At 39.1% G+C, this 19,940-nt stretch overlaps 5 protein-coding genes across 7 annotated transcripts; all 5 read right to left on the bottom strand.

The window, feature by feature from the left end:
* Positions 1-117: 117 nt before the first annotated feature.
* Positions 118-1,951, bottom strand: LOC18012369 (nucleoside diphosphate kinase II, chloroplastic). Its single transcript, XM_006394228.2, has 7 exons — positions 1,595-1,951; positions 1,407-1,463; positions 1,234-1,320; positions 1,052-1,132; positions 848-960; positions 699-748; positions 118-405 (listed from the first exon to the last, which is right to left on the bottom strand). The coding sequence occupies exons 1-7, from the start codon at positions 1,844-1,846 to the stop codon at positions 338-340; spliced, it is 708 nt and encodes a 235-aa protein (XP_006394290.1). The 5' UTR covers positions 1,847-1,951; the 3' UTR covers positions 118-337.
* A 66-nt stretch (positions 1,952-2,017) lies between these two features.
* Positions 2,018-7,297, bottom strand: LOC18012368 (transcription factor GTE10). Its single transcript, XM_024151008.1, has 11 exons — positions 6,755-7,297; positions 5,366-6,646; positions 5,227-5,275; positions 4,997-5,155; positions 4,437-4,507; positions 4,195-4,267; positions 4,033-4,101; positions 3,843-3,946; positions 3,685-3,751; positions 3,470-3,594; positions 2,018-3,391 (listed from the first exon to the last, which is right to left on the bottom strand). The coding sequence occupies exons 2-11, from the start codon at positions 6,590-6,592 to the stop codon at positions 2,198-2,200; spliced, it is 3,138 nt and encodes a 1,045-aa protein (XP_024006776.1). The 5' UTR covers positions 6,593-6,646; positions 6,755-7,297; the 3' UTR covers positions 2,018-2,197.
* Positions 7,298-8,064: 767 nt separating this feature from the next.
* LOC18013269 lies at positions 8,065-9,492 on the bottom strand. Its single transcript, XM_006394225.2, has one exon. The coding sequence runs from the start codon at positions 9,390-9,392 to the stop codon at positions 8,313-8,315; it is 1,080 nt and encodes a 359-aa protein (XP_006394287.2). The 5' UTR covers positions 9,393-9,492; the 3' UTR covers positions 8,065-8,312.
* Positions 9,493-13,613: 4,121 nt separating this feature from the next.
* On the bottom strand, positions 13,614-17,207 carry LOC18013294 (cyclin-dependent kinase G1). 3 transcript variants are annotated; one of them, XR_002897696.1, is made up of 6 exons: positions 15,194-17,204; positions 15,014-15,102; positions 14,628-14,918; positions 14,482-14,551; positions 14,074-14,294; positions 13,614-13,909 (listed from the first exon to the last, which is right to left on the bottom strand). XR_002897696.1 is itself a non-coding variant. In XM_024151859.1 (4 exons), the coding sequence occupies exons 2-4, from the start codon at positions 16,292-16,294 to the stop codon at positions 14,708-14,710; spliced, it is 1,401 nt and encodes a 466-aa protein (XP_024007627.1). In that variant the 5' UTR covers positions 16,295-16,704; positions 17,048-17,207; the 3' UTR covers positions 14,338-14,707. The 3 variants fall into 3 exon arrangements, 2 of the variants coding, with proteins under 2 accessions (XP_024007627.1, XP_024007626.1); XM_024151859.1 differs by lacking the exons at positions 13,614-13,909; positions 14,074-14,294 and having other exon boundaries at positions 14,338-14,918; positions 15,194-16,704; positions 17,048-17,207; XM_024151858.1 differs by lacking the exons at positions 13,614-13,909; positions 14,074-14,294 and having other exon boundaries at positions 14,338-14,918.
* A 161-nt stretch (positions 17,208-17,368) lies between these two features.
* LOC18013494 (4-coumarate--CoA ligase-like 9) lies at positions 17,369-19,931 on the bottom strand. Its single transcript, XM_024151780.1, is given in 6 exon segments — positions 17,369-17,800; positions 17,935-18,037; positions 18,126-18,193; positions 18,295-18,443; positions 18,529-18,718; positions 18,831-19,931. Coding segments are annotated over 6 exon segments (1,686 nt in total). The 5' UTR covers positions 19,881-19,931; the 3' UTR covers positions 17,369-17,674.
* Between the last annotated feature and the right edge of the window lie 9 nt (positions 19,932-19,940).

The raw sequence follows: 19,940 nt of genomic DNA, 5'->3' as shown, positions 1-19,940 counted from the left end.
TCTGCAATACGTATATCCACTCTTCTGTAGGTCGTCTGCACATTCGTTCTCCTTGATGTTCGTAGCTTAACTTCCCAACAAAATCAGAAAATTTTCATTGCTGAGTGTAGAGAGAAGATGAACTCCTAGATCTTTATGTAACGATGAACCAAAATGTGGATGAATCTATAGCTCATTTTGTTACATAGGAAAGTTATTATAAGCCGAAAACTGGAAGTTGTATTGCCACCAAAATCAAGAACAAAACAGACCAGAGCTCATTCTCACAACATCAACAAGAAACAAGTAAAGAAATTTCCTTTTTAGACCATTATAATCGAATCTGTCTTCTCAACGATCACTCCCTTAGCCATGAGGCTAGAGCCGAATCCCACTCGCATAGCTCGCCTTCTTTGAACCACAAAGCTGTGCCACAACCACAAGAGCCAAGATGTCAGCGGACGAAAACCAATAGAGAAGCTAACTCAATGAAGAAGTAATTCGAAACCGTTTTCATGATTGTATATATATATTAACCAAACAATATGAGTAGTCAAGTATGTACTAATATCGCTGTGTGTTCAAGTTTGATAGAAGAAAATGAAGTCGAACCACCTTTGTTTGCATTTCTCAACCAAGTTTCAGTAATGCCACTAAATGGAATGGACATAGTCAATGATGAAACATGGGTGACTGATTTAAGAAACAAGAAATCTCACCAATCTCACGCTTTCCGTTTTCAGGACTATCACTACCATGAACAATGTTCCTGCAATATTGCATAACGTAAGCATCAAAATCATCAGTTATAATCATCTTAAACGCTTAACTGCAACATTTATAAAAGGTAGTGTGGTAAGATTCAAACCTTCCGGTTTGTACAGCAAGATCTCCTCTTATAGTACCAGGTTCAGCTTGAAGAGGATCTGTTTTCCCTATTAGCTTCCTGGCTGAAGCAACCACACCAACACCTTCCCAAGCCTTTTACAAGAATTGAAACATCACAACCAATTAACTAGATTGATAATCCAGGAAGACCGGATTGGAGTTATAATAGTACGCCGACCCGTACCATACACACAACTGGGCCTGAAGTAATGTACTCGATCAGACTAGGGAAGAATGATTTGGCACTAAGATCCTTGTAATGTTCCTGGAAATTGATGTACTACTTGTCAATGACTTAGTTATACATCAACTTGAGAAGCATATAAACATTATATTGCTAGTGAATGTTATGAGTGAGAGTCAAACCTCAGCCAATTCTCTTGGGCACTGGAACATCTTCAGTCCAATCAGTTTAAATCCCTTCTTCTCAAAACGAGAGATGATTTCTCCAACCTAAGATAGTTTCAAGGTTCACACAAGTTATTACCGAATAATTAACGGTTCAAAAGGGAGAAATATGAACAAGCAAAGAAGCTTACAAGGCCTCGTTGTATGCCGTCTGGTTTCACCATAATGTAAGTCTCCTCAACTTGTTCCTGAAATAACGATCCTAAAGCTCAGTAGATTGCAACAAGTTTACGAGACCATTAATTCCTAATTTCGAAGCTCAATCAGTACTCGGTGAATTTTTGAAGTAAACACGCATTAACGAAGGGGAAGCGCAAACCATAGAAGCGACAAGGTGAGGGAGGAAGATTCCAGACTCGGCGGAGCTGGAAGCGCAAAGGCGGCGGCGGGACGAAGAAATGCGAGAGAAAAGACGGAACTGAGGACGAAATGCGGCCAACTCAGTGCGTAAGTTAACAGTAGTTGGAGAACAGTATGAATTGCCAGTTGCTGAGTTTTTCCCTGGAAGCGATGAAGAAGACGACGGCGAAGCGACACAGAGTGCCCATTGACCACCAGCCACTGACACCATTTTTCTGCGCTCTGTCTCAGCGTCTCACTTCCTTCGCTTCATCTAATAAGAACAACGCTGAAATGACATATTTACCCTCTATCCATCCAGACTCGGTAGAGAATTGGGTCTAAATAGATCAATCAAAAAGTATCTGGGGGTTAAAAGTTAAATATGACAAAGAGAGTCTCGTTAACGAACACGATCTTCCGGTACAATTTTTTTTTTACTTATTTACCATTTTTCACATTTCAACAAATTAGTCTCAATTTGGCTGCTGCAATACCAAATTCAATTTTCCGACGACATCTGTTTTTAAGCAAAATTGGTTTTTCTTTGTCTCTCTTTCCCAGAAAAAAAAAAAAAGACATCTCAATCAATTTCTTCTTCCACAACTTCATTTTCTTGCTCTCCCTTGCCCACAACATCAGAATCTTCTTCTCTCTTGTCTAGAAGTTCAGTTTCTTGCTCTCTCTCGTTGACCACTTCAATCACTTGTTCACCGTTGTCGACAACTACAGTTTTTTGCTCTTCCATGTCGTCAATTTTAGTTTCTTGCTCTTGCTCTTGCTCTCCCTTGTCGATAACTTCAGTCTCTTGCTCTCCCTTATCGACAATTTCAGTTTCTAACTCTCCCTTGCCCATAACTTCAGAATCTTCCTCTCTCTTGTCTAAAAGTTCAGTTTCTTGCTCTCTCTCGTTGCCAACTTCAATTGTTTGCTCTCCCATGTCGTCAGTTTTAGTTCCTTGCTCTTGCTCTCCCTTGTCGATAACTTCAGTCTCTTGCTCTACCTTGTCGACAACTTCAGTTTCTACCTCTACCATGTCGACAACTTCTCTTTCTTCCTCTCTCTTGTCTACAACTTCAGCTTCTTCATCTCCCTTGTCCACAACTACAGCTTCTTCATCTCCTTTGTCCACAACTAAAGCTTCTTCATCTCCTTTGTCCACAACTTCAGTTTCTTGTTCCCCCTTGTCCTCAACTCCATTTTCTTGCTCTGGCACATTCTCCGATTGTTTTTTTCCTTCGTTTTGGCTGATGAGTTTTTCATCTTCATGATGGTTCTCATTATCCTGTGCCTTTAGGCTTACCACTTCTTCTCTCCCTTCCCTTTCACCAACAAGTTTGTCTTCTCCCTCTTCTCCATGGGGTCTAAGTGGCACATTGCCCATTTGTTCTTCTTCCTCCATTCGGTTGATGGGTTTTTCATCTTCTTGGCTTACCGGTTTTTCATTTCCACTAACAAGTAGGTCCTCTCTCTCTACTTCATCAGGACTAAGTGTGCGTCTTTCTTTTCTATCAATGGACTGTTCATCTACTTGGCTAAAGTGGGGCTGATCTTCTTCATCATCCTCATCCTCATCCATTTTCATGTAGAGACCTAGCTGTTCTAATGGATTACTGTTTCCTTCCATCTTAAAACTACCCAGCATATCCTGACTACATTTGGGGCTCATCTCTTCCATGAAAGTCGGTAATTGATCACCATCGGTAACTGTAGCTCTAAGCATCTCCAGGTCTTCCATAAACCGCCTACCCTCGTTTATCTCCACGGTCTTTTCCATCTGCAGCCGTCCAAAAAAGTCATTTAGCATGATTTACAACGTAATAGACCTTGGAGAATCGTAGAAAACTTGAAATACGTTTGTAAAGCCTGTCGTGCAGCATCCTCTCTGCTCTCTTTCCCTCCTCGCTTTTCTGCAGCTCTGCTTAGCTTTTCTCCTAGCCTCGTCAGCAGCTTTGGCCTCGGCTTGTAACCGAACTTTTTCTAATCAGAAGAAAACCGCAAGAATTAACAATAAGCATTTAGTAAGGAATTATGAAGTGCATAAGCACACTCAGTTCACTACAATCCAACCTTGCCTTAGCCGTTTCTCAAACTCCTCTCTTTCTATCCTCAATTTTTCAGGATCTCCTTTTTCACCCTGAAAATTGATGCGTCAAAAATTGAGATTAAAACTTTCCAGATATTCAGACGAGCTTTTTCGTCATACAGCAGGCACTTAAAAACTCAACCTTAGTAAGGGCCTTCTCTCGAGCTTTCATAATGGTATCAGCAAAACGATTCTTCAACAAAGCCGCGCGGTAACGCTTTTCTGGATCAGGTGGAGCAGTCTCCTCTATAATAGCCAAAGCATGACAGGTAAAATCATGATCTGAAAATTAACAGCTATTCATCTCCAACCTTCCTTATTTCATTTCTTACCCTCTGGAAGGACCGGTACTGCATCCATGGCGGTTGAATTTTCCCCAACATCATGCTCAACTAAAGAATCTACAGAGAACAATAAATTAGTTTTGGGAAGACTTCCATCCGAGCCCTCCAACAATCTTTTCTGCTTATACCATCAATTGAAATGAGACTAACCATTTACAACAATCTTTTCACCGTTGATATTCTCGTCCTTTCTGTTTATACCAACTCCTGGTTCCTTTTTATCCTAAATTAAAGAGAAGACTACACTTATTCTACGGAAGTAAATGTCAAATTTCTGATTGTAGACGCCATGACAATAATGCAGAGAGTATATTAAGGAATCTCGCGCAAATAATTAGAGAACTATCAAACACAAAGACTCCATAACAGAAGAATTCCACTATCAAATATACCTCTGTATTAGTAGGATTTGAAGCTTTAATGGAATCTGTTTCATTCCCAGAGGAACTAAATGAATCAGAATCTGAAAGATAATCACAGAAAACATCAGTACTAAAAGCTCTTCCTAAGAGGGAAAATTAAACAAAGAAATCAGTACTATAATTCATCGAATCACGACGTAAGGCATAACTCCTTTGTCATAAGCTAATAAACCACAGATACTAATACAATATTCTCTATAGCAAGTGTACAACCACACTTAGTAGAGCAGAACACACAGAGGGTCAGTTTTACACTAAGACCCATCAGCAGGATTACCACAGTCCTAATGATCATCAAGATTTTTTTTTTTTTTTTAAAGACGGGTAGCAGCTGGCGCAAATACAAACCTGCCTCAAAAGTCAAATACTAATCACTCGAATAGAAAAGTGATGCATCTAAGAAAAAGAAAAAAATACTTTATTTTCAATCTTAGCTACTCTTACATACTGTACAAATCAATGCACAATTTACGAGAGAAAAATGAATGATTATTCTAACGAAATAGAAGAAGGCTCGCATAAACACGAACCAGTAGATGAAGAGCCCGATTCACTACTGGAGCTACTCAAACTACTGCATTCATTGTTTCTACATGCAGCATCTTTTTCTATCTGAAGAGGAGGATGGCTTGAAACAGGGGGGTCATTCCCACCAACTATGTCAACATCCTCGTCAATTAGCAGATCACCTGTGATCAGGAATACATCAGACTACTGAGAGAAATCATTTTTGACATCAAAAAAAAAAAAAAAAACTTACCTTTACTAGGTTGCAGAGAGGAATTACTGAATCCAGAGTCATGAACAATCTGTTAGAGAAAAGATAAACCAAAAGTCAGATGTCAACATTTCCTGGCGCACACAACAATCATTAAAAACTGATCAGAGAGATTCTTTACCTCCATCTCACAAGGTTCACTCTTTTCCTGGGACTTCTTTTTCTCCCTTAGATAGTCATCCAGGAGTTTCCGAACCATGAACAAGATTTCATCAGAAAGCGTATCTATATCTATCTCAATCTCAACTTCCCCAGATTGGCCATCAATGCCACTTTGCTCTCTCAGGAGATCAACAATGTTTTGTGGGAACTCTTCTTCTAACGCCTCCAAATCTCGGCTTAATTGTTTCTTCTCACCATCTGTCATGACCAACTTCGCAGGTTCCACCCTCAGCTTGCTCTCGTTCACTGCAGCTGCTTTCTTCCTTGGCGGTGCTACTTTATAAGGGATTTCAGCCTCCAGAGAAGCAGAACTGGCTAAGGGCATGACTGGTGGTTCAGTCACAGGTATTTTTTTCTCTATAGCTTTCCATCTCGACTCAAAATATGCGCTGAGATCGCGAGCCATTTTATGGTATTGATTTCCTGGTGGGTTGTAAGCAATAGAATTCGAAAATGTAAGACGCACATCTGCTGCGAAGTCCAAAGGACTAGAGTATTCATCGTTACGCAGTCTGCTTCGTATGGTTCCAAGATCCATTGGGTGCTTAATCACAGTAAAATAATCCGGAATATTCAACAAAACTGGATCAACTGGATTGCGAAATGCAAACCCCAACTTATGTGACCATACACGATCGAGTAATGTCTGACACTCCTTCATCACTGAAGCAACTGTGGAGCTTGTTGCTACATCTAATCTTGCAGACTCAGAATGCCGAGATGGGCCTTTCTTAGTCCGCTGCTTATCATTGCGCACAGGGCAGCGCTTTTTCCCCTGTGTACCAACAAATGTAGCAAAGTTTTCTTGTGGTGGCCTCTTAGATCCATCACTGTAACTACGAATATCCCCATATGGCGACAACAGAACAGTGTCTGAACTAATACATGCAATCCTCTTACGAAGATCCCTGACCTGCTCAAGCTCCATCTTCAACTTGTGGACTAAATTCTTTCTCTCAGACCTCGACATCTTTGAAAAAGATAAAACCTCTTTAGGAACACCATAGCTATCTCCATTCAAACTAAAACGGCTCCTTTTCAGTGCAGGGGCCTCCTCTATCTCACTATCGATCCCGTGTGGGTAACCAAATTCATCAGGCTCAATCATGGTCTCAACAGCTTGCATATAATCAGGAGCAAAGCCCGATGATTTCCCTCTCAAGTGTTTCCGTGCTTTACCCATCATTTACAAAGACAAATTGGTTCTCCCTGTCCCGCAAACTCTACTACCTTCCAGTGCCTACACATTAACTTGAACCATTAGCCTTATCCCCCTCAATCCTTATAAATGAGAAAGCTATCAAATTCTGGAAATCACAACTCGAATTAGAGAATTCAGAAAACCTACCTAGTATGCTTTAATGTCCCTGCTCCAAAAAAAAAGCTTGCAGGTATATGCTTCGACAATGAATTTATCATAAACCCTTGATTGCGTCTTAGAAACATGCGGTGATCAATCCGGGATGTCAAATTTCTTGCCTCAGTCCCTTCCACGATCAGCCCTCGTTGTTTTAGAGTCAAGACCGCAACTCGCCGGAATATATCACAAAGATGCGATTTACCAAATCAATCCAATGATGAAATCCTATGAATCACACGTATACTACACTGAAATCCATATCCGCTCTAAGCTCCTTCCTATTCTCCGTCTAATAACCCTCAGGTCAAAATCACAAGTCCTCGGCGGAATGTGACCGAAGAGATAAACGACAAACTGGGTAAACCCCAAAATTGAAACCCTATAAAAACCCTAGACTGAGTAAAAACTACCAAAATCGATCTGAAAAACTTAGATCCAGAGTTTCCAGATATCGGTTCCAAGGAAAACAAGAAATCGAAATGACGAAAGAGGTGAGAGAAAGAACAAAATAAGAGAGGAGAGAGAGAGTCTTACGTCGAATAACGAACTAATTGGCTTCTCTACTTATAGATCTGAATAGATGATCGGCCCGCCGTCTTTAATCGAATCTAAGCCGTCAATTACAGCCAACCAAAATCTAAACGGCTAGAAATATTCGTTCATTATTTACCGTCGAGATTAGATCCAACGGCTGGTAAGGATACGGCGCCATCTAGTGGAATCAGGATCTCTAATTATTTAAGAAAATATCTCACGCGCGTGAGCACATACATTCCCGGATTGGACGGTCATGGATACACTGAGTGATTGACACGTGCTAGGAAATCGCGTGGCATGGACGCGGCTAACCGGTAGACATTGTCACCACCACTTTGACTATTTACCAACTTAACGCGCCTTATTAATCGCGTTTGAATGACACGTGCCAATACTAAAAGCTTCATCTCATGAATCTTTTGAAGGCCCTTACAGAAACTCAAGGCCTATAAATGAGTGTCATGAGGCTGCCCTTTTATAAATTATTGTGACTTTTTATGTATGGGCTTTCACAATTATGTAATTGTGGTTTTTTTTTTGGTGGGCTTTCACAATTATGTAATTGTGGTTTTTTTTGGTGGGCTTTCACAATTATGTTAAACACATTTGCAAACGAATGTGGACGATTGCCACTTCAAACTTTGTTCAACATTTTTTTTACAGGCCTCTTCATTAAAATGGAGAAATGTGAAGAAGAAAACCCTTACGATATAAAAACGCATACATGTATAGCATATAGTATGTACAATTTTCTTTAAAAATAAAAACACAAATTTGAGATTAGCAATTTAACATCATAAGAGAAACATAAGAGCATATTAAATACAAAATCGTAATCAAAGAAAGAAGCAGATTAAAAAAAAAAAAAAAAAAGAGAAACATGCATATGTTCAAAGTAAAAATTAAATAAAGCAAAGTTCAGCAACTTTTAGTTCGCTACGAAAGCCATGTGATGTGTATACGATCGACACTAATCACTATTGTGAATCCGAGAGTGATCAATACGAAGTCACAGGCACAAAGCAGCCTTAACGTCAAGCCTCCACGCAAAACCACCACCGTCCATCCTCCACACGTCACAAGGCACCGTCACCGATCCTCTTTCGCGATTTTGACACGTGTACTGTAGTTTCACTCTGCATGTGAAAGCCGGGTACGTTAGCATCGGCCTATCCTTCATCACCAACCGTACGATCACGTGAAAATGATCGTAGCTTATATCAGCAGGTGCACCTTCCTCCATCGGAATATTAATGTCTTCTTTAGCCATCTTCCTATACGCCTCATTAGTCCACGTGACTCTCCCTACACCGTCGGATATAAACCCTGGACACGTGTCTCTCACCAGATTCATCTTCCTCTCATCATCTGTCTTCCCCAATCCGTAACCGTCGATCCAAGCGTCAGTCACACGCTCAACCGTCACGCACGACGAAACAACCACCGTCCTTTGAGATATCTCCCTCGTATTGTACGGTGTTAGAATCCCACCGTCGCCGCCGCTGAAACTCAACCACAATGGACCGTTCGGCTTCTGCTTCTCCACTACATGCGGAGGAACATTAAGATCTGGTAAAAGAGAAAGCGTAGCCGCCGTTGTGGTAGAAGCATCGCCTCCGTCGGAAGTTTTCGATCTCTTCTTCCGATTGCATCTCCGGGAGTTAGCACCTGAGCTCTCTTTCTGGTACTTTCTCTTTCCTCTCCCGATTTGACCGGAATTTTCAGAGCTGCCACCGCTCGTTGTGGTGGAACCATACTTTCCGGCGTCGCTTGCCGGTTTAGGAGCGATCGGACGGAATCGAAGCATGATTCGATCCGCTTTGGAGAGACCGTAGCGAGCACCGTAACCGCCATATCTGGCTATGCAACAACCTCCTCTCCCGTCCATTATATATATATATATATATATATATATCTCTCTCTCTGTGATTCTCTCTGTATAGAAGAAGAATGTAGAGAAAAATAGGTTTAAATGGAGCTGAAAATGGTGAAGAGGTGTGAAGACTTTATATAGGACTCTGATGATGACAAGTGTTGGGTCGATACGCGTGTGTTTCTCTACAGTTCGACGCTTATCACCATTGCACATGGGTTCTTTTCTCTCTCGCCCTTTACTTTATTTTTTCCTGTTTGAACAAACTATTTCAATTACTTTCTTAATACACTCCCATTATATCTTTTCACATTACCTTCAAGATATGTATGTATTTGTTTGTAATCATTTCAAACTTAAACTAAATTAATCTTTGTCAAATTAAATATACTACTAATTTTTCTATAGTTATTGACTTTACTAATTAAGTATTTTGTCTTGATATCTTTCAAAAACTCTGTAATTTTTTTCTTTTCGTAAAGTAAGCAATATTGTAATTAATCTAATGTTAACATATATTAGTCGAATTTAAAATTTCAAAATTTAGAAGTTCAGTTATAGTCAGTATAGAACAGTAATGAGATTATTTTTGACATGGCAATATATTTGATTTATCAGACAAAATCAATATAAGGCTGTATTCTAATCTCGATTTGTTCAAGTTATAAAGCTAGGGTGAATATGATGTTAGCAAATTTTGTCGGCATATGATGTTAACAACATACAATTCGGATTCGAGACTTTTTCTAGTCACGCCTACCTAAGGAATGGTAACTGAACACATAATTTGGTCTACTCATATACTCTTGTAAAGTTGTAAGTAGTAGTTGGTTAGTTAAAACTCACTTTGATCCTTGTGTTTACTACTCACATCTTTATTAGGATCTAGGCACATTCGTGTATTAAAAGAAAATCATATCGAACATTTATACTGCTGAGTTCCAAATTTCATAAGATCCAAAATGTAGTTATTCTTTTTTTCTTTATTGGGTAAAGGTAAACCCTAATTTAGTTGTGCTTTCAAAGTCTCAGTCATGAATAATTACTAAAATTCGATCGGTTAACATTAACGTATATCCTAACGAAAGAAAAAGGTAATGTTAGGCATGGTCCAAGAGATGAGGATTCCTACATTATCATTAATTGACCATTTCTCAATTTAATTTAGTGGAATCTAATTTAACTAAAGGTGATCGTGACTCTAGATCTCAAATCTTAATTGAGGGGACAAGATCGATGATCTCATGCCTAAAGACGAATTTTGTGCCAATAGTGTTAGGTCACCTCCTTTTAGGAATAGAAGGAACATTATATAGTTAAACATTTATATAATTTAATCTTACGTAATACTTCTTCTGTTACAAATAGTTTGTGATTATATAATTTCTTACATTATTTTAAAATTATGTTTTTGTTATCACATTCAATTCTATTTTACCTCCTGTAAAAAATTTAACAAACTTTAATTTCAAAAATTGATAATTACTGGATATTAAATAAGGGTAATCAAGTTTGTATAGATAAAAAAGAAATAAAATTGAGTGACATCGAGTAATATTATTACTAGAACGAGAGAATAATATATAGATAAGTTAGCTAATGCTATGTTTTGTATAGATATAATCAAGTTTGTATAGATAAACAAAAAAGTTTGTTTTTGACTATGTTTCAATTAAACTCTTTTACAAAGGCCTTCCTTAGCTAACCAATAGCCTATAGACAAAGTAGGATATATAACATGGGTTTTCTTATTCATGACATATGGTCACATTGAACGGCGTATAAAGAGAGGAGTATTAAAATTGCAAAACGGTGCATAATACATAGTGGTCCTATCCCCATTCGGGAAATTTAAGGACATAAAATAATAGTAGATTCGGATGGGAGCTCCAAGAAGCGATAGCATCTAGAAAATATAATGGGTTTGTGTTGCGTTGTACTTTGCATGGTAACACGCAAGGGGACACGTAGAGATTTGTAATTAGCTACAAACAAACTGATTAAATTAAGTAACCTGCAGGCTTAATAATTAGTCTACGGTCGAACTCTACCCTATGATTGTTCACATTGAAAGTGGGACGAAACTGATGAGAGATAAACTGATGACCTGAGAGTTAGGTTGGATTATTATAGTTAACAACGTTCGATCTCGTCTTCCATTCCATTTCTTCATTGTTTTATTTTATCAACCAATAAACACGCATACTCACATTAAACTTATTTCTCCAAACGTTGAGAAATAAAAATATATCCGTAGTCATTTATCTAGCTAGGTTAATAATAATAATGTGCATGGTTATTTAGTACAACTTATCCGATCCTTTAGTTAGCGACACTATTTTGTTTACTGATAGATCATACACTAAACGGGAAAAAAGTGATTATCTTAGAATCTACTAGTTCAATTCTTCAATGGTATATAAAAATAAATGAGTTAGGTGCTTTCACTTTACAGACGACGTCCGTCACGTCCCTATACATAGTAAATGGAATTATAAAGAACATGCCATGCTTTCTAAAAGAAGAAGGCTGCACACATCTAATCTTTTTGGTTGGATCAGATTAATTATTGCAGACATTGATTAATACGTATTAATAAATCTTATATTAAATTAAAAAGCATTGATTAACTTGCTCTCACTCTCACCCTGCTGGTTGTATACCTAATTATTTAACTACAATAGCAAAACCTTTTATTTTTGGTAACGAAACAATAGCAAAACTTGCCAACAGATTCAACATAAACCACCATCTAGACATGTTGCCGTGGTTTTTTTCTTTTTCAAAACCATAATATCTAAACTAATTCAACTTTTCTGATCTGAGCTTACATTTCTTGTTTTTTTTTTAATAAAACGGTAGTAGGTTCCATATTCTTTTTCGGTAATCTAAAAGGATGTTGATAATACGGCTAGTAAAGTATTAATCACCCATCCCAAATATGGTTAAACTAATGACCTTGAACACTTATTTTCAAAACGATTAAATCATTACCCGTTTTTTTCCCTGAAACTAAATCATCAACCACTTGCTAATGTAGGACATTTTTAAAAAAATGAGCTTCGTAATAATAATCTTTCAATAAAATTTAGTTGAAATACATTTGGTACATATCAAAACTTCGTAATTTATTTAGAAATCTAATAAGACTCTAATAGCTGATGGAATCGTGATCAACGTAAGGCATTAGTTAATGCCGTGCCGTGACCACTGAATTAGATTTTCAACTATTATAAAGTATTATCCTATGATTTATTAAGTAGATGAGACAAATCAAGCTTATCCGTTAAGGCGTTAACGACTATATATCCCCTTTTCTTGATAATTTGTTCTATATTAGTAGTATTTTCTTACAAAATTCAAACAATCTTTTTTTTCAGATTTTTTTTTTCAGACAAAATTCAAACAATCATATGACAAATTTGTCAATTTATTCATCAATTAAAAATAATAGGGATTAAAAACTGTAAAAAAAAATCTGCATTAAAAATATAGAAAGAGTATAATTCAATAAAAAAATACCACAAAAATAAATGTATTCCGAGTTTTATTTGGTTGCAATTCCTAATAGTGCTGACTGCTGAGCATCTAGATCTATTTTAAGGTGACGAGTTTTATTTTATTAAAAGTAGGACAAGTACTAAATCCTATCAACAAAACAAGAATAAAATCAAGCATGTTCCACCAATCAAAATTTGACAACACAAGACAGATATATACATATATAGAGAGCTGGAAGACGCGAAGAAAAAGGTTGGACTGAATCACCACAAAGTCACAAAACCATGCCTCGTAAGAACCCTAATTTAGAAAAGTGGCTAAATGGGTTTGTGCCACGTGTGGATTTGTTTGTGTCAGAGTCAGTAAAGTAGGAAAGCAACGGGTGTGATGTCTCAATAAGGGCGTTGAAACTGGTCGTTTTGTCTGTGACACTTGTACATTTATGGAAAGAGGAACCATGACTAGAGCACTCCCACTCTTTTCTCCCCCTTTTTTTGTCGTCACTCTTCTTAGTTTATCTGTTTTTTTTATTCTAAACTTACGAAAAAGAGTAGTTTACCCTAAAACAATTTAAGTTTCACACCTTATTCTAAATTTCTGTGTCGGTTGATACATGATATATCAATGTATCTCATCACAAATTTTTTTTTTTTTATTTTATATAGTTTATATATAGTTTATGACTAATTACCTCAGAAAAGTAATATGTAGAAGTCAATGCTTGCATGTTACTTAAACTATTATGTATGGCGGGAGCGAAGCAATCGCATTAACCAAAACGGTTACACAACGATGATTCTCCTAACTCTATTAATCGATACAAATAGTAAAGAACCGCATAAGCTTTCTTAACTTCCATAACGTCCCCCACTCAGCCACTCTCACGATTTGCTTTAATGATGGTTTGCAACTAACTACTGAATAAATGATCTCATAGATTTCGAATTGGCAATCGTAAATTCGACAACACCTTGTTACTCTCAATTTACATCTTGTTACTCATAAAAATGCGTTTGTTTCCACATACTGTATGATAACTACTTCATATGACTTACAAATAGCAGAGGGAGTGACACGCTTTATTTATAGCCATTATAATTTAACCATTTATATGTTGATAAGAATTATTCTTTCTCCATTGCCTCTTTGTAACTGATCGGGCCTTTTGAGATCTCGGCCGTTTATACGTTTTATCTCGGTTGCTCTTCTAAGTGCCTGATGATGTAGAGAGACTATAGAGACAAGCGTACGGAACACAATTACTTTAAGGGACAAAGCAAAGCAATAAAATACTCAGAGATAATTTCTCTAAGTATTATTATGCTACAATAAATTTTTGATTCCTATGTCTTTAACACGACTGTCTCGCTAAATGTAAGAGTTTATCGTACTCTACCTCTATGTTTACGGAAACTCACCAGGAAGCATTCTCTTCTCTCGGCCATGTTGACCAAACATAAGCGAGCACCTCAAAGAAAAAGAAAAAAAAAAAAACAACGCGACGAGAGGGATATCCACCAACAGACCAAATTTCATATAGAGCGTAAAGAAGTAATCAAAATAACTTACTGATGGCTACTTTCTTTTCCACGTTTTTGATTAACTCTTTGCGTTTACCTCGTGAATAAAAACAATGCACAAAAAAGTATGAGGACATAAATGATAACCAACGGAACACAATTACTTGAAAAAAGAAACTGAGATCTCTCTCTTCCATTCAAATATGCGAATTTAACTGTGTGTACAGATCTTTAGAACAGTAAATCATCCCACTAGGGTTCTAAAGCAAAAGAGAGGCACACACCTTCTTTCGGTTTCACGGACCAACTCTCATATTTACATATGAATCCGAATAAATGGTACACTAGTATGCCCTGAATCTTCAACGCACCGAGTTAAGAATCAGAGAGATAAAAAAAAAAACAGTCTTTTGAGTAAAGAGGAAAATACCAAATTCAGCTAGTGGACTTCCCTATGCTCAAATATATTATTTGAAATCTTCTCCTCCAAATGATGACAGTGTCTCTCAGCTAGCGCTTTGGAGGAAATGTCGGCATGAAATCCTGTGACTTTGGGAGAGGTACTTCATGGAACCAACCATGGTTGAGAGCTTCTTCCACTGTTAGACGTTTCTCAGGGTCCAAAGTTAGTAAACCATTCAGCAAATCAAATCCACGTTCCGAAAGAATTTGACCACCTACAAATGATATAGCTGGAAACTTCTTACGCAACAAATTGTACCTGAACAAGATAAAAAAGATCAACAACATTAACATTAACAGCCAACGATAGTAAAGCAAGAAACGACATCATAAGCACAGAAAAGAGGTACTCACGGTTGTGTGGGAAACTTGGCTTTGGCATTGGGCAACGATGAGAATCCAGGCCAGATTGCCTCGCTTGGCGTTCCAAGAACCGCAAAGATCTACAAAAATACAAGCGAATAATTACAAAAGGATTAGGTACTTGATCACAGTATAAACAAAGATAAAGAAACTTAAGAAAAACAAAATTACCTTCTGAAGTTGGTCAAGTTCACTCTTGCCCGGGAACAAAGGCTTTTGAGACAACAGTTCCGCCATAATGCAGCCGATTGACCACATATCAACTGCTGTAGAGTACTCTTTTGCTCCTAAAAGAAGTTCAGGTGGCCTGTACCACTGAGTAACAACCATCTGGGTGTAAGGCTTGATAGGGCTCCCATATTGGCGCGCCATCCCAAAATCACATATCTTTAACTCCCCAGTGTTATTCATTAGGAGATTAGATGGCTTCAGATCCCTGTGGATAATCCAATTCGTGTGAAGGTATTTCACACCCTCCAATAGCTGCATCATCAAGCACTTGACCTCGCTGGTGCTAAAAGGTTGCTTCTTTCTATCCATTAAGCCCTTCAAGTCGTGTTCTAAATGTTCCATGACCATATAAACATCACTATCGGTTTTCCCTCCAACCACAACCTCCTTCACGTTCACTATCGAAGGGTGATTGCATGACAAAAGAATGTTAATTTCCCTCAAAGATGTTAAAGGGAATCCGTACTCTTCTTCGTACTTATCTTCCTTCATCTTGATCTTTTTAAGTGCCACAATCTCCTTTGTTATCTCATCCCTTGCTTTATAAACAATTCCGTAAGTTCCCTCGTTTATCTTGTTTAGCTTCTGAAAGTTATTCACAGACCTGCTCCCTAGCAGCATGTTCATCCCTCCCTGAGCTGAAGAAGCTGGTTCTTCATTTTCTAACTCATCATGATCAGAACTACAATACTCACGATCAGAAAATTCATCAGCACTGAGCTTCTCTGAGCTGTGATGTCCGCTGCCAGATCCAGATGAGTTGCACTGCTGTTGATCAGTCACCACTAACTCCCCACACTCCGGAGTCAAACTGCTCCTGTTCCATCTGCTAGTCCTGGGAACATTATCAGCAAGAGATATTAACTCCTCCTTGGGGGAAGCTAAAACCGTAGTACCCCATCTAGATGTATTAACAGGTGGTGTCTGCATCACCTGTTCTTCCTCCAACTGACCCTCCTCCAAATCATCAACAGGATGTTTCCCAGAGAGCCGAGCTTCTAAAGGCTGCACTGGCGTCAGATGACCTGGTTCTGGTGACATCACAACACTGACCTGATCCTTTGAAGAAGCCTTCCTGGTAACACTTAAATCAACATTCTGATTGGGTACCTCATTTGTAGTCGGAATAGTGAAAGGAGACTTGGTCTTCTCCCTAGACGGAGCTTTAGCCACTTTAGCTTCAACATCCCACACGATGGGGGAAAACTTCCTCCTTTTCTCAGGGGGTCTCTGAACCTCCTCTCTCTCTCGTACTTGTCCTTTCTCAGAAGCCAAACGTGGTCGGTGACGCTCGTCATCATTCCTCCTGAGACCTTGGTCGTTGGGTCGTTTGATTTGACGTCTCTCGCCATCTCTACCACTCTGTCGTAAATATACATCACGAGTACCATTCCTGTAAAAGTCGTAGTCTTTTTTGGCTGCAACAGAACTTCTGGAGACGTCAACTCCCCCTGCCGCCATCGTATTCTTCTCAATGAGAAATTGATCGAAAGAGAATTAAGAAAAACACCAACCCTAGAAACAACCCCAATTAACGAAACCCTAGGGAAAATCCTAGAGAATCAAATCACGATAAGCAGATTCGATAAATTGTTCAATTATTTTTCAGCAATCGAACCAAAAAGACGATCGATAAACCAATTACGAAAAACACTCGACGAAATCAAAATCAGAATCAGGGAAAAAAAAAGAAGACCGATGAGAAAAAAGAAACCCTAAACACTCAATTTCCAGGAACGCGATAAGTTTTCCCCTTCCTCTCTTCCGATTCACACAAATACCGGAAGGTCTTACCGGACGGCGAATTAAGAAACCGGAAGACGGGATGGTGGAGATCGATATCTGAGCCGATGCGATTGCGAGATCTCGCCAAGCTTTCTCTCGGATACACAGAAGACGCGTTTTCTTCCAATGGTCTTGCGCCTATTTACTTTACCTTTTATTTATCAATAAGGTCGGCTGCTCCAATAATTTCCTTTTCTATAATAATATATCGTTATACGGTGTTTGCGGGTGTACGCTGAGCTATAATTTAGGACCGTTAGATTTAATCAAGTCCACGACGGTGTAGAGCCGTTTGATTTTATGTAAGGTAGTTTTTTTTCCGGCATGTAGACCAAAGAAAATTTATTTAACATTTGAGGACAAAGGGACATCACGTGACGTCCAAAACTTATAAGAGATTCACATTTGAATCCTGGAACGATTTTGAGAGAAATTTGATGTGTTGGTCTTATTAATGTCTCTTTTATACATCAACTTATCAACAAGAACGTGAGGAATAGAATCAGCTCCATTTGGAACACGGGATACACCACACACGACGAGAGAACCTTATAGTTTTCCACTCGACCACCGTGAAGAGCTCGAATAAATTATTTCAATCCTTGTTATTGTAACTCTCTAATCTTTTTCTACTCTTCAAAGCTTAGATGCATTGCCATCTACAGCGAGTTTAGTAAGCTCCCGACGCAGAATCTTCCCAGCAGGATTTTTTGGGATCGCGTTTATGAAAGCAACTCGTCTTACCTTTTTATACGGAGCAACCTACACAAACAAATGTACTATACATAAGCAAAATCCAAACATATCAAATCTTATAAACCCAAACCAACTCTTCTGTCTCTTTCCTAAGATTCTAACAAGAACACGACTTCGGAAATAATGGTTGCGAGCATTACTTGTTTAGCTACGAAATCAATGACCTGCGCCTCATTGAGATTGCTTCCAGGCTTCCTCACTATGAAAGCCATTGGTATCTCTCCTGCATCCTCGTCCGGAAACCTTGAATCGATGATCCATATCGGTATCAGAAAAACAAAAAATTTCAAAAGTTACAAAATTTGAGTACAGAGATTCTCTTTATACTCACGGAACAACAGCAGCATCAACCACGTCTGGATTAGACTGAAGAATCTGCTCCAACTCTACCGGTGGAACCTATTACGATGCTTATCGATTAATATAAAGGACTCCAAAAGACAAGATCTTCTTCTTCTTCTTCTTGAATTTTTTTTCATTTAGTGTCTATATAATTTTACCTGATAGGCCTTGTATTTGATCAGTTCCTTTAGCCGATCAACAATGTATAGAAACCCCTCGGAATCAATGTAACAGAGATCACCGGTCTTTAACCACCCTTCTTCTTGATCTAATGTCTCAGAAGTCGCTTTCTCGTTCTCCACATAACCTGTGCTCTCATCAATCACAAACGTATAACCAATCAATACACAAGCTCAGAACAGAAAGAGTGAAACGCTCAAGCATTGCAATACCTTTCATGATGACTGGTCCACGGAGCCAGAGCTCACCGTTCTTTCCCGGTGGCAAGGCTTCTCCGGTGGATGGATCAACGATCTTGGCTTCTATATTCTCAGAGATACGACCAACTGACCCGTATCTCACCGTCTCTTCCGGTCCAAACGTGGACGAGACTGGTCCGGAGCTCTCTGTCAAGCCATAACCCTGTGAAACCATCACAAAAAAGTCATATCTGAATTTAAGAAATTAGATTCCAAAGAATCATGAAATTGGGTGCAGTCCAAGATTATTCTATATATTAGTTTTTTTACACCACCTGAATAATCTCCACGTCTGGGAATTTCTGCTTGAACCTCTCGGCTACGTCTTTCCCGAGCGGAGCGCCGCCGCATCCAAGGGAACGCAAGGACCGGAGATCGTACTTGTACGTTAGCTCCGATTTAAACAACGTCACAATCAACGGCGGAGATACAGGCATACCAGTGACCTTGTATTTCTCCACCGCCTTAAGCATCGCTCCGAGCTCGAATCTCTCTAGAAGCACCAGTTTCTCTCCGAGCGAGATGGCTCGGATCATCATCCCGAAACCAAACACGTGGAAGAGCGGTAGCGAGAAGAGCCCAACGCGGTCGTAATCAACCGGATCTTCGAGTGAGCGTTTGTGAGACTAGTCGTTTTCTCTTTTTAGTTGATTTCTTTAAGTTTTGCTATTAGGTCATTTTAATTCTCGTATTTTCCCGTTAAGATTAGGGTCCGATTGGTTGACCCGAACCTGAATCGGCTTGACCGATGAAGAATCCGACCGAGTTAACCAGGAGAGAAACTCAGGCGAGTCCATCAGAACGATTCCGAGAGGGAAAGAAGAGGAACGAAACTTGTGAACCGTCTGCGACGTCGCGAACGCAATGACTGGTTTGCTGACTTCAACCTGATGACTCACCTCCGAATCAGATCCGATTGGGTTAGCCGGTGAAACCACAGCGCCAATCGACATTAAAGCCAGGTAAAGCACCGGTACGTCCAACGAAGCTGGGGAGAGGATAAAAGCGACATTTGTGGACGAAAGAGAAGGGAATCGCTCCCGAAGAGACACGGCAAGGGAACGAACCTTAAGAAGAAGCTCTCCATAAGTGAGGCTATCTCCAGAGCTTGCCTTGACAAGGTAAGTAATGGCTTTAATGTCTTTTCCGGCGGTGGCGGGTGGCGAGGACTTGCGGAGGAGAGAAAGCACGAATTCGGTGGTGGATAGAGGTTGATCGATAGGAGGTAGAGACAAAGAGGGACGAAGGCTGTGATAGATTCCTGTCCGTCGATCAAAGCCGGAACTCGGGTCAATCGCACGGCTGTCATTGTTTTTCGTCTGCATTCTCGACGGCGGTTAAAGATATCTTTTTCGTTGGCGGAGGAGCGATATTTCAATTATAAG

Source organism: Eutrema salsugineum, unplaced genomic scaffold (assembly GCF_000478725.1).
Source record: "Eutrema salsugineum unplaced genomic scaffold, Eutsalg1_0 scaffold_6, whole genome shotgun sequence".
NCBI classification, from domain to species: domain Eukaryota; kingdom Viridiplantae; phylum Streptophyta; class Magnoliopsida; order Brassicales; family Brassicaceae; genus Eutrema; species Eutrema salsugineum.
This window is presented reverse-complemented; position numbering and strand designations above follow the sequence as displayed.